General features: G+C 37.0%; 1 protein-coding gene across 1 annotated transcript; it reads right to left on the bottom strand.

Moving 5' to 3' along the window:
* Positions 1–1156: 1156 nt before the first annotated feature.
* On the bottom strand, positions 1157–13119 carry srd5a2b (steroid-5-alpha-reductase, alpha polypeptide 2b). The gene is made up of 6 exons (XM_073833795.1): positions 12973–13119; positions 4302–4735; positions 3643–3806; positions 2267–2368; positions 1980–2130; positions 1157–1811 (listed from the first exon to the last, which is right to left on the bottom strand). Exons 2-6 carry the CDS (start codon positions 4574–4576, stop codon positions 1745–1747), a joined length of 759 nt encoding a protein of 252 aa, XP_073689896.1. The 5' UTR covers positions 4577–4735; positions 12973–13119; the 3' UTR covers positions 1157–1744.
* Between the last annotated feature and the right edge of the window lie 3713 nt (positions 13120–16832).

The following is a 16832-nucleotide window of genomic DNA, read 5'->3' as shown; positions in this document are numbered from 1 at the left end:
AGTACTAGGGGCATAGATTTAAGCGCATCAAAATCGATATTTTTACAACACTAAGAAGGCTCGACACACCATGACACTTTGCTCGAAGTATCGCCTGGGTCTCTACACATGAACTTGAGCATTGAGAACATTGTTCGTGTACACAGAGTTTACTAAAAAGAAAGGTTTTGAACAACTCACTTTCACTGTTTGAGTTTCCGCTCGCGGCCGTCTTGCCAGTCAAGAGGTGTCGATCTCCGAGTGCGAGGATGGATAGCTCCTAAAGCATATTTCCATATGAATGCACGGCTAATTCGTTGTTTTGTCGCAAGTGAAAAACAATATTAAACTTCTAGTTGTAAAAAGAGCCTCATATAAGCCTAATATTTCGTCCTATGGAGTCCATTCATTTGCATTCGGAGATCGACACCTTTTGACTGGCAAGACGGCTGTGAGCGGAAACCTAAACAGTGTAAGTGAGTTGTTCAAAAACTTTCTTTTTAGTAAACTCTGTGTACACAAACAATGTTCTCAATGCTCGAGTTCATGTGTAGAGACCCAGGCGATACTTCGAGCAAAGTGTCATGGTGTGTCGAGCCTTCTTAGTGTTGTAAAAATATCGATTTTGATGCGCTCAAATCTATGCCCCTAGTACTCCCATTCACCGGCCATTGACCACAAAACTAAATCACGGTCAATCTCAAAAACGGCTCATTTGTCGTAATTATGCTTTTAGATATAAGTTTGTCTCATTTACAGTAAAAAAAACAGCCCAGGTTGCATTTTGGCAACAGTTATCCTTTAACCCTGCCCCTTTGGCACAAATTACCCCAAACCGACAATTATGAAAAACTTGCATGATCCCGCAGTTTAGAGCTAACATTATGCTAACTGTATAGACTCACTGTGTAGCCTACTAAAGCACTAAACTTGTGTGAAATATTTTCAAACTTGTCTATAATTGTTCAGACGCAACAATCAAAAAACCTTGATCATATAAATTTTACTTTGAAAGGCAAAAAACAGTTTTTTGAGCTAAAATGTGCTTAGCCCTCATGTGTCTCTCTTCTTTGAGGGATGGGTAAATTGGATGGCTCTTCAAAAGTATGTGGTCACATGACCAATTTCTTCTATGGTTTTCTAGAAACAAGGGGTGGAACTACTTCCCCCCTGCCACAAATCACCCCACTGTCCCCTATATATTACTTTAAATATGAAGAGAAATACTGCATCGTTAGCATTACCACAATTTAATTTTTCAGGTTTACCAAACATACTGTCCATCACAGTTTATCAAAAAGATAATCCCAACCCAAAATCAGTCAACCCTGTTGTGAAAAACTAGTTAAGATGCTCATGTTGTAGTAACACCACATAGCCACACAGTGTTTACACTTTTTGGACAAAACAGCCTAACAGTTTTCTCTATATATTAAGCGGTCATAGTAGAAAGTATTTTAAAAAATTACACAGTTCCGCACAAATACACTAACAACTGCGATAACATAATGTACAAAGGATAAAAAAGACTAGGTTGTAGTAAAATGTCCTGTTGTGATTAAGCCATTATCACACAGGATGTCGAAACCATTACGAACAATCTGGTAACATGTTAAAGTCATAAATTGTAGAGTTTTTCCTACATAGTGTATGCTAAATCAGGTTATAAAAACAAACTAAAAATACAGGTGTACACTGTAGCAATTGAGCAGATGAATTCTTTCCTTTCTGTCAGAACAAAACTCCATTTATCTGTCACGGCTCTTCAGAAAATGAAGGGTATGAGAGATTTTCTTGATCTGGGGAAATCTTTGAACTTCTCTTTATAGAACCTGGAACACATTAAAAAACCACATGTATTTTTCTAACACTCATTTTATTGCATCACTGCATTGTACTCTCAAAACCCAGTTTGCCGAATCAATGATATACCAGATATACCAAATTTCTGTAAGTGATGTTTTACATTTCTAAGTGATATTAAATTGTTTTTAGGTTACCTGTGATGGTGATAGGCTCTAGGTCCTATGAAGCAAATTGTAAAAATGGCGAAAGCAAATGTGGGTAAAGACCAGGTAGCAACAGCATAGCCCAGCCACTCTACAATCTCCCCAAAGAAATTTGCTCCAGACACATACTCAAACAAACCACCTGCAGTTAAAACAAACACATAAATCAGCTTAGCATTTATTCAGTGAAGCTAATTGCAGTTTGCTTACAGAGACTGAGATAAAGATAATAAATGAGGAGTGCTGCTGACATTAAAAAGTCCCTAAAATATCATTACCTCTTGGGATTTTATAGGAAATTTCTCCATGCTTTCTCAGGCTGCGAAGAATGTAATCACTGTGAATATTGATTCCCATTCCTAAGAAAAATATTATCAGACCTAGAAAAATAAAAAAAACATATTAAAAACCATTGTATAAACATGTATAACCTTATATAAATATTATTGAGCAATTCCAAATGATAACCTCTAATACTAATAATTCCTATGTAGAATACATTTTATCTCAGCTTGATGTAATATACAGTTGAGGTCAAAAGTTTACATACACCTTGCAGAATCTGCAAAATGTTAATTATTTTACCAAAATATGCGGGATCATACAAAATGCATGTTATTTTTTATTTAGTACTAGCCTGAATAAGATATTTCACATAAAAGACGTTTACATATAGTACACAAGAGAAAATACTAGTTGAATTTATAAATATGACCCCGTTCAAAAGTTTACATACGCTTTATTCCTAATACTGTGTTGTTACCGGAATGACTGTATGATATTGACATCCATCTATTCAGGGACTCATATGCAACTATTACAGAAGGTTCAAATGCTCACTGATGCCCCAGAAGGAACCACAGTGCATTTAGAGCCAGGGGTGTAAACTTTTGAAAGGAATGAGGATGTGTATTTTTTTCCTATTTTGCCTAAATATCAAATTTTCTTCTTTTATTACTGCCCTCCAGAAGCTACAGCAGATACTTGCATGTTGACCTGCAGACAAAATAAGTTAAATTTACCCTGATCTTCAAATTCAAAAAGTTTTAACCCCACCGAATCCTAATGCCTCGTTTTTCCTTCTGAAGCATCAGTGAGCGTTTGAACCTTCTGTAATAGTTGCACATGAGTCCCTCAGTTGTCCTCAGTGTGAAAAGATGGATCTCAAAATCATGCAGGCATTGTTAGAAAGGGTTTAAACATATAAAAATGCTGAAGAACAGCAGGCAGTAAACTGTTCAGGACAAACATTTTTTATAAATTCAAGTATTATTTTCTCGTGTGGACTATATGTAAATGTCTTTTATGTGAAATATCTTACCAGTGCTAAATAAAAAAATCCCCCTTATTTTCTGCAAGGTATGTAAACTTTTGACTTCAACTGTATCTCAGTTTGATTCAATATATTTTTCTTTAGTAAAAAGGATGTAAAAGAGTTCAGTGTTATAACAATTAACACAGCCATACTAACATATTTAATTTTTTCATACAGCACCTATTTTTATTACAATGGTAGTTCATACTAAAAATTAGAATATAATTTCTTAAATACAAGTTCACTTGACAACTGAACACCTCAATTTAAATGCCCAATTCAATTTTGAATAGCACACAACCCTGTATAATAGCAATTCTTTCAGTAAACAAGTTTTACCGGCTAGTAAACAGGCATCAGAAAACCACGTGCTGTGATATGTAGCACAGTGCAGCAGATAGTGTGCCTGCAGGAAGCCATTAATAGAGCAAAACACTATCCCTGACAGCATGATATTAAGCGGATATGGTCGTCCTTTGGTCAGAAGGGAGTAGATGCAGCACCTGGAACCCAGAATGTTAATACATATCAAATACCGTCTTTTGGACATCTGCCCCACAGTACATTAGCCTACACTTCCTCTGTTATTATGTGTTCTTGTAATCCAACACCTGTTCCCAAACCTGTTGTGTGTTGTTAAGATCAAGCTTCTGTCGATTCATTCGAATTATTCAGCCTTGATTAATTGTTAGCACAGCAGAATTGTGTAAAGAAACAGGAATCTAGAACATTCCACTCAGTGTGTTCCCCTTTTGTCTTCGGATTAAGGGTATTTTTTCCTCATTTGTTCTGGGTGAGCTAGATAACAAACACATTCAGGTTTGTGAAATGGCGTAACTATACTTGGTTTCATTGCATTCTAAATGGTAGCAAAAAAAGCTGTAATGATATTTTAATGTCATTATGAAGAAATGATCCGTTTGCTCTGGCCTTTTTGCATTTTATACTGGTGATTTTTCCCCATCAACGATCTCCCACATTTTCCCATCAGGACTTACCTTTGGAAGTAGTGCAGGCAGAAGGTCCAGAGCATCAGGTGTCTCCCAATGCTGTCATTTCCATCCGTGGTCAGCATCAAAAGCAGGGGAATCAGCAGAGATGGAAGCTCCTGGAGGAACCAGGCTAGCCTTGCGGGCACCATCATGGAGCTGCCCGAGGTGTCCACGTAGCGGCCGTAGGCGGCATGAGACTTCATGAGACATATAAAGTGCAATACCCCACCCAGGATCATGGCCAAGCTCAGGCCCTGCACAAGGAGCTCCTGGCACTGCATGGAGGTCGAGGTTCTATCCAGTTCCAGACCAGGTTAGTGTCTAATGCTGTATCTCCCCTCTTAAGCACTCACCAGAGTTCTGCAAACACAGCGCCTCAGAGCAGCTCCTCCCCAAAAGCAGAGGGAGAGACGAATCCTGACCATGCTACAGCATGCACCCTATTGAAATGTGAGAATGCCTTTTTCAAAGAGATTACCATTTTGACATTTTTTTTTCACTAATGCAGTGGTGGGAAGCATCAGCTTTCTTATGACATATTGGACGAAAGCCACAAGCATTGTTTTTTTGTGCATCTTGGCGATTCTTGGCTGTTTTTGACACCAGAAAGAAGGATTGTGTTGATGTTCACCTGACACACGCCTGATTCTCTATATGTCCAGAAAGATGAACAGAGAAATTGGATTCTCAGTATTTTACAAGAGCAATTATCCAGTCTGTTCTTCTTTCATCAACATGTTTACAAATCGAAGCATGAAAAACTAGGGGAAAGGGCCAATTCTTTTGAGTATCATCATATTTCCAAAAGGCAAATGAGCATTTTTTTGTCTTTTATGCTTGTTTTGGCATTTAAATTAATAATTCAAATCCTCATTTTGTACTAATTTGTGATCTTTGTTTTGTTTTGGTATCTCTATGGCAAGTTTGCCACTTCTGAACAGCACATGCGCAATGCAACGTCATATGTCATCCACGAAGAAGCTTCCGTGTACAACAGTTGGCACAAGCTAGATTAAAGTGATTATTACATTAAAAACATGGATATTTTTCTTACAAAAACACATTGATTCGCTACAGGAGGCCTTTATTCACTCCCTGGACCTGTGTGAGGCACTTTTAATTATGGATAAATAGTGATAGCTAGCTACTTAGTAACAGTGGTGGAAGTATTATTCAGGTTATCTATCTATATCTATAATACCACACTGTAAAAGTGAAAGTATGAATTATCAAAAGTAGAAGTATTGTGCAGTAAAATGGTCCCTATCAGTGTTTTACCATTATACACTATATAATGTTTTTGGATTAATATTATTGCTGCATTAATGTGTGTTGCATTTTACTGCTGTAGAGCTCAATTGAACTACTTTATATTCTCTTGTAAAGTTTATTCTACAGAAATGCATTATATTCTATAAGATCATTTTTTGTAGCGTCACTGTCCTGTGAGAACATATTTGCCTCTGAGATGTAGCGTAATAGAACTATGAAGATGCATAAAATGGAAATACTCAAGTAGTACAGTACTTGAGTAAATATACTTCGTTACATTTCACCACTGGTTAGTAAGTAGGCTACCAGAAATTACAGTTCCATTAAACTAACTTCATGTTAATATTTATCTTTCCTCTGTAATGGTAGAATATATAAAAGCAACAAACCATGTGTTTCTGGCAGCTGATCACAAACAGCCTAATAATAATAAGGTGAATCAACTGGCTCAGCTAGTCTTCTGTCACGGATATCAAGTACAGTAAATGAGACAATCGCTTTTTTGAATCACCTTTTTTAAAACTGAAGCAAGTAAAGTGTTTGGGGTGTGTAATCAGTGTTGGGTGTAACGCGTTACTGTAATAATATTACTTTTTTCAGTAACTAGTAGTGTAAGGCATTACTCGTCTGAAAAAAGTAATATTATTACAGTTTTCCCGAGCTAGTTACTTGCGTTACATTTGCCAGTAGCACCTTCATCACACACAAGGCACACAACACAGAGAACAGAAGGGAAGGGGAGTGGGGCGTGAATGGAACAGTGATTGGTCTGGGTTTGGCACGAGGCAGAGCCATATAAAAAGAGAGTTGCGACACTCCCATAGGCTTCCATAGGAACTGAGGAATGCGGAAGTAAAGCGTGTCATGGAGCGGTCAATAGTTCCAAACAACCAATAGCTCCTCCATTGAAGCCCATTCATTTCAGCGCTTCTCAAGCACAGTCGCAAGTATATTGAAGAAATTACTGCATTTCTTTACATTTTAACGCATCAGTTGACCTCTCGAAAAACTGGCCAATAGTGGTGTTTTATGAAGCGTGTTATAGTTAATGTTTATCGTTAAAAAATAAACAGTTAAACTGTAAATGCAGCTGGATAACGTGAGAAACACCGTAATAGCGACCATAACCAGATACTAGTTGTCATATTTTTATGTTTTTAGTCTTTCTGCTATCTTTCTCTCACTGTAGGAGGTTGAATGAGTTTCAGTAAAGACTGCATTCAAGAAACACGATAAAAATGTATGCTGAATGCAATTCGTTGCCTTGTGTTTTTTTAAACATTATTTTCATCTTTTCTATTATGTTAAATGCCATTTTTGCTTGCCTTTTATAATATTCACTTATGTTGTATATTTGAATATCATAAAACAAGAGTAAATTACTTTTTTTTTATTTAACATTAAATCGTTAAATCGAAACATACTGTATAAAAAAAGAGTGTTTGATCATGTCCAAATACACATGCAGATGTATTTAACCTTAAATATTACACTAACTGTAATCTAAATACTATATTAGAAAATGTTATCTTTTAAATGGTCAGGATCATTATTGCACATATTAAGTACAAAAAAACCTCCTCAAAATATTTACTAAATAGAACTTAACTATATATATTACAGTTATTTAATTGAATAAAAGTTACACTTAAGGTGTTTGGTCACATTTGACTGCCAAAGAGTATGAGAACATATTAATTATGTCTCTTTATCACTCCCCAGAATAAAATGCGATTGTAAAGCGTATTCAGAGAAGTTATCAATACACAATCAATGCACATTATGTGTCAATAATTACTCGAAATTGCTGCAAATATAGTAAAACTGCTGTCTATCCTATTTAACTCCATTCAAACACATTGACAGCGCGGAGCTGTTTGGAACTATTGAGAGCTCCATGAACCACGTGACCGTGCGGCGGCGAGATCAAAGCGTGTCGCAACTCTCTTTTTATATGGCTCTGGCACGAGGTATCATTAAATTACCATCACCGATTGGTCGACACCCGGCAGCCAGCAGACGGAGCGGCACTTGCAAATAGAGACCTGCAAACCCGCGGGACCCAACGCAACAGAGTGCGGCGCGGGACAAAACTTGATGGACAAGTGCGTGTGCTGGTGCGGGCGGGTAGAGACTCGTGTGTGTGTGTGTATAGAAATATCTAAACATAAAATATCTAAAAAAACAAAAAAATGTTATTCATCTATTGCACAAAAGCAGCAAGAACAACATATATGATTAGTAAGCGCAAGAATATGCAGTTTCGATTTAAAATCGAATGTTTTAAAATGTAGCCATCTGCTGATTTATGGAACGCATCGCCAATCAATAGTGTTTAAGATAGAATTCACTCACTGCTCAAAAGTTTTGAACAGTGCTGAATATTGCGTGCTTACGAATCACAACACACAAAGTGTAGACATTTATGAAAGATGAATTGTGCATAATATCCATTGTGTTATAAGAGCTTTATGAGATCGCGTATGCACTGAGATGTCAGCTTTAAAGGAGCTTTGTTTGTTTGCATTCTGCCGTGGATGCACGAAGTAGGTCATGTTTGCTTTTTTGTTAAGAATAACAGTGGTTTGTGTAAGAAAAAAAGTAACTAGTAATATAACTAGTAATATAACTAGTTACTTTCTCCAGGGAGTAATAAAGTAAGGGATTACTATTTTTGAGAGTAATATGTAATATGTAGCCTAATATATTACTTTTTTGAGTAACTAACCCCAACACTGTGTGTAATGCACAATTAGAGGAAGAGCTTTTGATAGGGGGTTCAGACACGTCTGTCTGATCACTTTCCTCTTTCCCCTTTTTCTCATGATTTTTTGTTTTTATATATTCTACCATTACAGAGGAAAGATGAATATTGTGGAACAAAATAACAAAAGGTACATTGTTATGATCCTAAAATGTGTTATTTGCCTGTTTTTCACCTGTAAATAGTGATTTGATTTCTGGTGTCAGAATTATATTTAAAAATGGGTTCAATTGTCTTTGTATTTTGTATGGTTCAGGAGTTATGAAAACTTGTGTTTTTCGCCACTCGCAATGACATAATTTCAAGATGACCGCCAAACAAACCCCATGGGACATTAGTTGAACTCAGCAACATAAAATATTCTTGATTAGACACCATTAACAGGTGTTCGCCTCTTCGAAATGTTGCAGTAACAGAAACGGTGACATTCCAGATAAAGTTTGAGTTATGCTTGTGTTAATGCTATTGAGTACGGTAATGCAGTGGTTTTCTCTAAAAACACCCAGTAAAGACCTTTGTTTGACCTTCCTTTGAAATATATTCGATGATTGCGCCTGATGCGCCCACTCCGTCCACTCCTTCACCCCAGATACTGCCAGTTTATATGCAAGAGCATGTCAGGGGAGGCGCGCAGAGTGGTAAAATAATAATTATTATTGATTACTAATTTGAATTAGTACATTTTAAAGGAGAAGTCTGGTGTGATATTGACCTAAAGTGTGTTGAATCATGATACTGAGTGTGAACTTACCCTTCATAGCTCATCTCGGCTTGTCCACTGCAGTCCGAAATCTGGCATTAGTTAGCCGATGCTAACAACAGGTTGTCAATGAGGGTGAATAGGGCATCGGACTAGCCATGTAAATAAATCACTGTTTTACACCATTTACTAGGTACAAAGTAGCGCCACTCTTCATTGGTAGACTTCCAAGGGCCCTGACATTTAAAACGAGACATTGAGAACTTTGAAAAAGCACTGGTGGTTTATTTACAAGAAGATTTATACAGACATTCCCCTTAGTAAAATCACCGGTCGCCGCCATCTTGAATTTAGTCACGATAAGTCGAGTGTCTCGTTTTAAATGTCAGGGCCCTTGGAAGTCTACCAATGAAGAGTGGCACTACTTTGTGCCTCGTAAATGGTGTAAAATAGTGATTTATTTACATGGCTAGTCCGATGCCCTATTGCCTGTTGTTAGCATCGGCTAACTAACACCAGATTTCGGACTGCAGTGGACAAGCCGAGATGAGCTATGAAGTTCACACTCGGTATCATGATTCAACACACTTTAGGTCAATATCACACCAGACTTCTCCTTTAACGAAAACAATACCTTAAAAATGAAAAGAAAAAGATTTTTACGATCTGATATTTCTTAAACTGGTGAACCCCTGTGAAAGGATCCAAGGATCCAGTATGTGTTCAAATAGTAAGTTCAGAACGGCTCTAATACAGAAAAAACCCAAACGACTTCATCAGAGATAGCGGAGAGTCCAGATGTCCAGAAGTCAATTAACATTATTCTTTTCAGCGTGAATTTGGCTTAAAAGCAGGAGCGATTAAGCATAATATCATTATGCAAAACTAAGTATTAGAATTGCAATATGGCGATCAGGTGTGGGTTGTGTATAAATAGGTTCGTGTGGGTGGAGGGTGGATAATTTATTTGAAGCTGTGGATTCGGGTGATGTTTGAACTCATCCACGCATCTCGAGTGAGTACATAATGGGCAAAATTTTCAATTTTGGGTGAACTAACCCTTTAATGTGTGGAAAAGATACATGCGAGCAGTATTAATTAAGATATTACCCTAACATTTTACGTACCTGACCAGAAATAATAAGAAATATAGCTGCAAGCAGCAATTACAGGCCAAGCATTCAAAGGGAAAATGAGCTAAGGATGGCATGGAACATAAGACCAACTGCAACAATGAGTGAAAGGAAGCCATTTTAAGATGATTTTAGTCAAAACGACAGAAAAATAATGTAGAACGCCTACTGACATGATTTAATGGCTTATTACGTTTGACCAACAGGTTGCGCTGTTATCAAAACGATGTGGTGTGTTTAGTGTGAGGTGACAAAGGCACACACAAAGTTTGGTGTCATTATGTCAAAGCTTTGCAGAGATAAAGCCTCAGAGTCATTTTGGCATCAAGCCTAAAATTTGTAGTGGGGCTGTACAAAAACGGTTTCATCTATCAACATGAAATCCATAACTTTTTATCATCACAGTCTGAAGATGATTTGTTTCGATTTTGGTGAAAATCGGATGAACGGTCTAGGAGGAGTTCGAAAAAGTATGTTTTCAAAATAAACCAAAATGGCGGACAGGAAGTTTGGCCAACTGTAGCATAATTGTTATCTATGTTGTCAGCATGACCCAAGGAATATTTTGAGACTAATTTTATTACAATAGGCTAATGCTATCTACAGTTAGCATTTTTGGACGTTTTATAATTGATAGTTAATGAATGGTTTATTACTCTTGACCAATACGTGGCGCTGTTACCAAATTGATGTGGTGTAATCACTGTGAGGTGATAATGCCACATACAAAATTTGGTGCAAATATCCCGAAGCTTTGCAGAGATACAGCTTCAGATGCGCTTTGGCATCTTTTCAGCAAATTCGTTGATGCGTTAAATGAAAACAGTTTCAAATATCAACACGAAATCCATAACTTTTTGTCAGCATGGTCTGAAGATGATCTGAGTCAAATTTGGTGAAAATCCGACCAACGGTCTAGAAGGAGTTTGAAAAAGTAGGATTTCTACAATAATCAAAATGGCGGACAGGAAGTTCGGCCAATTTTGGCATAATTGGTATCTATGTCGTTGGCATGACCCAAGGATTTTTTGAAACCAGTTTCATTATAATAGGCTAATGCAATCAATAATTATTAGCATTTTTGGAAATTTAATAATTTAAGGTTAATGAATGGTTTACTACTCTTGACCAATAGGTGGCACTGTTATCAAATTGATGTGGCATAGTCAGAGTGAGGTATCAATGGCACATACAAAGTTTAGTGCAAATATGTCAAAGCTTTGCAGAGATACAGCCTCAGATGCAGTTTGGCATGTTTTCAGCAAATTTGTTGATGCACTAAACGAAAACCGTTTCCTACTGGGCATCGACGCGAAATCTATGATTTTTTGTCAGCACAGTCTGAAGATGATCCGAGCCAAATTTGGTGAAAATCAGAGTAACGGTCTAGGGGGAGTACGCAAAAGTAGGTTTTCAACATAAATCAAAATGGCGGACAGGAAGTTATTCCAATTCTGACATAATTGGTATCGATGTTCTCGGCATTATCCAAGGAATATATCAAGACCAGTTTCATTACAATAGGCCAATCTAAACAGAAGTTATTAACATTTTTCTGAATATCTTTATAACTTTTGACCACAAAGTGGCGCTGCCTCCAAACTTTTTGAGCACTGTCAAGGCATGGTGCTGAAGGTACGTACCGAGTTTCGTAATGATATGTCAATTTATTCGTAAAATATAGCATTTTACAACAAAATTCAAAATGGCCGACTCGCAAACTGGACAACATGGGAAAATTGGATATGGTACGACTTGGCATGCTCCTCCAAATCTAATGAGACCAGTTTCAAGATTATTGGCCAAACCCTTGAGAAGTTATAAGCAAAAATAGCCATTTTTCATAACTCCTGACCACTAGGTGGCACTGTGCCGAAACACTGCAGGTAGCCTCAGGTCATGCTTGTTATAACACACAGCAAGTTTGGTCTCAATATGCCAAACCGTTACGGAGATATAGCCTTACATCCATTTTTGCGTCTTTTTCGAAGAAAAAGATTTTGATTCTGTGGCTTACGGTTCAAAAGTTATTAGCAAAAACAAAGTAAAATTTTGGACAAGTGGTGGCGCTAGAGAGTTTGACTTAGAGACTCCAAACTTGCTATGGTTAATGTTGGGACTGTTCTCTATCAGTGTGCCAAATTACACAACTTTCCCGCAAGCGGTTCTATGGGCTGCCATAGACTTCCAGAGCAGAAGAAAAAGAACGCTAACGGATACAATAGGTGCCTATGCACCTTCGGTGCTTGGCCCCTAACAAACACAAATGTTTTCAAGATTCTTGCCCTGGAAATCCTGGTTCAGTTTGACTACTCTGATGAAAAGAAAAGAAAACAGCTAAAACCAGCCTAGGCTGGTTGGCTGGTTTCAGCTGGTCAACCAGCCTGGTTTTAGCTGGTCAGCAGGCTGGTTTTAGAGGAGTTTTGGCCAATTCAAAGAGGCAGGCTGGGAAACCACCAGCTAAAACCAGCCTGACCAGGCTGTTAGACCAGCTAAAACCAGCTAAGACCAGCCAACCAGCCTAGGTTGGTTTTGGCTGTTTTTTCAGCAGGGTAACCACAAAGGCCTTTTGTTCCTTAGTTTTTTGCACTCTTCTCTTTGATTTGTTATAACGTTTCTCAGTCTATAGTACTCCAAATGTTTTTCCAGGTCTGGTCGATTAATACAGTCCAAAACATGACAATAATTGACTATTTTAGCAGCAAAAATCAGCAAAATATGCAAGTTTCGTTCGCTTCAGTGGCATAGTTTATGTTCAATGCATTGATGACGCATCATGAAAACATGATACGGAGCGGCAGTACTTACCACACATTTTACAAGATTAGATGTTTGTCAGTGGTGCTTAGAATCTGCAAATCATTTTCCATGGTCCTCTTAGTCGTCTCTCCTTACTCTGCTTATACTGTAATGTAACAGGCTACTGCTAGCAAGCGGCTAACCATATACCTTTAGTGGTTCTGTAGAATGTGTTATGCATTTCCGTGCCTTTCCAAATATAATGCTTCACTGTAGACATAGCCCAGCCCTAGTATTTATTGTGAGTTGTTCAGAGAAAGTGAAAGAGAAAGTGTTTCTCCAGTGTACTGATTTAATGAACAAGTCAGGTTTATTTCCCTTAAAGGAACACTCCACTTTTTTTGGAAATAGGCTCATTCTCCAACTCCCCTCGAGTTAATAAGTTGATTTTTACCATTTTGAAATCCATTCAGCCGTTCTCCTGTTCTGGCGATATCACTTTTAGCATAGCTTAGCATAGATCATTGAATCCTATTAGACCAGTAGCATTACGTTCAAAAATGACCAACGAGTTTCCATACTAGTCCTATTTAAAACTTGACTCTTCTGTAGTTATATCGTGTACTAAGACCGGTGGAAATGCAAAGCTTCAATTTTCTAGGCTGATAAGATTAGGAACTACACTCCCATTCCGGCGTAATAGTCAAGGAAGTTTGCTGCCGTAATATGGCCGAAGCAGGAGCAGTAATACCACGCAGCACATGTGCAAATGCTAAACTAGCTGGGAACTCATTTCTGATAATACTCCGCCTGCTTCGGCCATATTACGGCAGCAAACTTCCTTGACTATTACGCCGGAATGGGAGTGTGTAGTTCCTAATCTTATCAGCCTAGAAACTCGCAGCTTTGCATTTCCACCGGTCTTAGTACACAATATAACTACAGAAGAGTCAAGTTTTAAATACAACAAATATGGAAACTCGTTGGTCATTTTTGAACGCGATGCTATTGGTCTAATAGGATTCAATGATCTATGCTAAGCTATGCTAAAAGTGATATCGCCAGAACAGGAGAACGGCTGAATGGATTTCAAAACGGTAAAAATCAATTTATTAACTCGGGGGGAGTTGGAGAATGAGCCTATTTCCAAAAAAAGTGGAGTGTTCCTTTAATTTCTAACCTTCAGAATTAGTATTTCCAGATCATTCATCCCCGAGGTTATTTACATAACTTTCAGAAAAGCATGTGTCTACCGCTATAGCTGGCAACAGGTTGTTTCCTGTAATTAAGCGAGCACCCGCTGAGCATGCTGATGAATGCGTGAATGCTGTGTATGTAGAACTACATCAAACAGCAGGAAGTATTACCCCTTGCACCATTTATCCATATTACCAATAACCTTTCAGTGTTTATGTTCCCGGTAAAAAGCAGTCACTCAATAAAAGTCACTTAAAACAACAGGGTGCTCAAGAAATCCAAGTCTTCAAATTATGCTTCCAAGGAAACGCTGAGAAGAATACAATTTTACAGCCTGACAACTGATCTATAAAAATAACCCACTAGCATTATTTCAATTAAAAAACCAACAGTGAACATTAAAGCTACTTAATTTTGATTGACGCTGATTTATAAAAACGTATTTACCTGCTCTGCAAAAATGAAAAAACTAAGACGGCAATAAAAATTAGACCAGTATTTGGGTTTCAAAACAGATTAACCCAATTAACAAGTTTTCCATTTAGTTTGAGACTATGATGTAAGCTGTGGGAACCAACACTGAAGTCATTTCTGGAGGAGAAACTTGCGGTCACCACAGCTGACACCTGTGTCCAAACGAACTCGCAACAATGTTCACTTCACCCCAATGTGTTCAGCGCAACCTGAAATGGCTCAGGAGATTTGAAATGTCAACGCTGACAAACTTGAGAACAGATTGATGAAGTGATATTTGTTGAGCTGGGCCAATTATTGAGAACCACCGTCTCTTGTTCCCCCGTCTTAAATATGTGAAAGTTTTAATACAGAATAAATTCTAATCATGAATCGAATTTTAAAGAAGAGGCAAAGAAAAAGAAAAACAATTAGAATTCAAACTCTAAGTCAAAAACAATTGTGTGAGCTAGAGTTTGAAGGTACTAGTTATACAAAACACAAAACAAGTTTTAATTTCCTTAGTCCCTGCTTCAGTCAAAATCTACATCCTTGATTACTAATAAGGAGCCTGGGATTGTTTGTGACCTTTGATATCTAAAGCAGTCAATGTCTATCTAAAGAAATAAACCAAGGATAAACAGTACATTCTCATCCCACAGGAATTCTCCTGTATAGCACACAAAATTAAAAGGTAAACTGGTCTGCCATGCAGATGCACTGCCCAGCGTGCTTATCCCATTTAAAGTACATGCACGATAATGTGACGATTGCATGAGGCTGGCGAAGCAATGAATGACAGGTCTGTTTTCAATATAAAAGTACTCCTGCAAAAGCAATTTAGGAAAAGATTTTCATATGTGTGTGCTTTTATTCATTTAAGCCTTAACACTAACATTAAACACATTTTTTTGTTTTGTTTTTAAAGAAGTCTCGTATGCTCACAAAGGCTGCATTTATTTGATATTTAGGACAAATTTATGTGGCACTCTCTCTCATAGCTACATGGTGAGTAGTTAAGCCCTATTGTTTTGAGGTAAATGTGTTCAAAAGTATGAAAAATCTGTGTAACTTTAAATGTCACGACTGAACACCATTTTTCTATAATTAAACACTTCTTTTGGGGAGTTATTCCAAAACATTTAGTTTTTATGTGTTTTATATGTGTACAACTGAACCCATAAAATTTTCACCGCCACAACAGTCACAACGGAAACATGTCATCATGGTTTTATTAGTGAAAAAAGGGAACCCAAAATAATCCTTTTAATAATCTTTTTTTTGTGTGTGTGTTTAAAATTCTGCAATGTGGTCGCTACCAAAACATTACGGTCACTGCTGAAAATGTGCAGTCACTACCAATACATGCTTTTTGCCTTTTACAGAGAAAAACTGGATTCAAAATACAACAAATGTCATAAATCACACTTGAAATCTTGTTAAAATTGTAATTGTTATTGATTCATCTCTGAAAACTTTTTATTAAAATAGAAAAAATATATTTACATGGAAGATGTAAGCAAATTATATATTAAGCAATTATATATTATTTTATTTTGGTATGACAAATTTGGGGAGAGGACAAATATTCTAAAACTTTCTGAAAATACAATATGAGAATTAACTGCACAATTTCTACAAATGTGTACCTTGGATATTACACAATTTGCATTGTGGAAAAATACTTTTTTTAAAGATGTTTCTGACTCTTTGAACCAATTGTTCAACTCTACAATGGCCCATATATGTAATGCAATTTATTCCTGTGATGGCAAGGCTGAATTTTCAGTATCATTATTCCAGTCTTCAGTTTAACATGAAAAAAAAGAAAAGCATTAATTGTATTAAACAATTTTATTGAATTAAAAACGTCAATATGTTCTGTAATTAGGTGTTAAGACTGGTTAAGAATGGTTACATTTGCAGATATATTGCAAATCTAAAATATATTAAAAAATATATATATATATAGCTTTAAATATAGTGATTACTGGGGTCTAAGTGATTTAAGGCATTTAAGCACATATGAAAAAAAGACATTACATATTATTTAGCAAGCCTGTAAGCACCTCATCAATGAGTAAAAAGCATTTTTGGCAAATTCAGGTAATTTACCATAGAAATATGTTTTTTAATGTTTATGACTATAGCACCAACTGTGGTCCGATCTCCCTAAAACTTTGCATGCTTGTTTAGAATCACCTGTCATCTGTGCTCACCAGGTTTCGTGAAGCTTTCAGTTTTCATTTAAGCTTTATAGGCTTTTGGGTATATATTTA

This window comes from Garra rufa, chromosome 2 (genome assembly GCF_049309525.1).
Source record: "Garra rufa chromosome 2, GarRuf1.0, whole genome shotgun sequence".
Classification (NCBI taxonomy): Eukaryota; Metazoa; Chordata; class Actinopteri; order Cypriniformes; family Cyprinidae; genus Garra; species Garra rufa.
This window is presented reverse-complemented; position numbering and strand designations above follow the sequence as displayed.

What these genes read in the sequence shown, in the direction of transcription:
- srd5a2b (XM_073833795.1), bottom strand. Translation starts at nt 4,576, where the DNA reads ATGCAGTGCCAGGAGCTCCTTGTGCAGGGCCTGAGCTTGGCCATGATC. An exon ending in TGCCTGCACTACTTCCAAAG is followed by an intron (nt 3,807 to 4,301) that starts GTAAGTCCTGAT and finishes TCTGGGTTCCAG; the next exon opens with GTGCTGCATCTACTCCCTTC. An exon ending in TGATGCCTGTTTACTAGCCG is followed by an intron (nt 2,369 to 3,642) that starts GTAAAACTTGTT and finishes TTATTTTTCTAG; the next exon opens with GTCTGATAATATTTTTCTTA.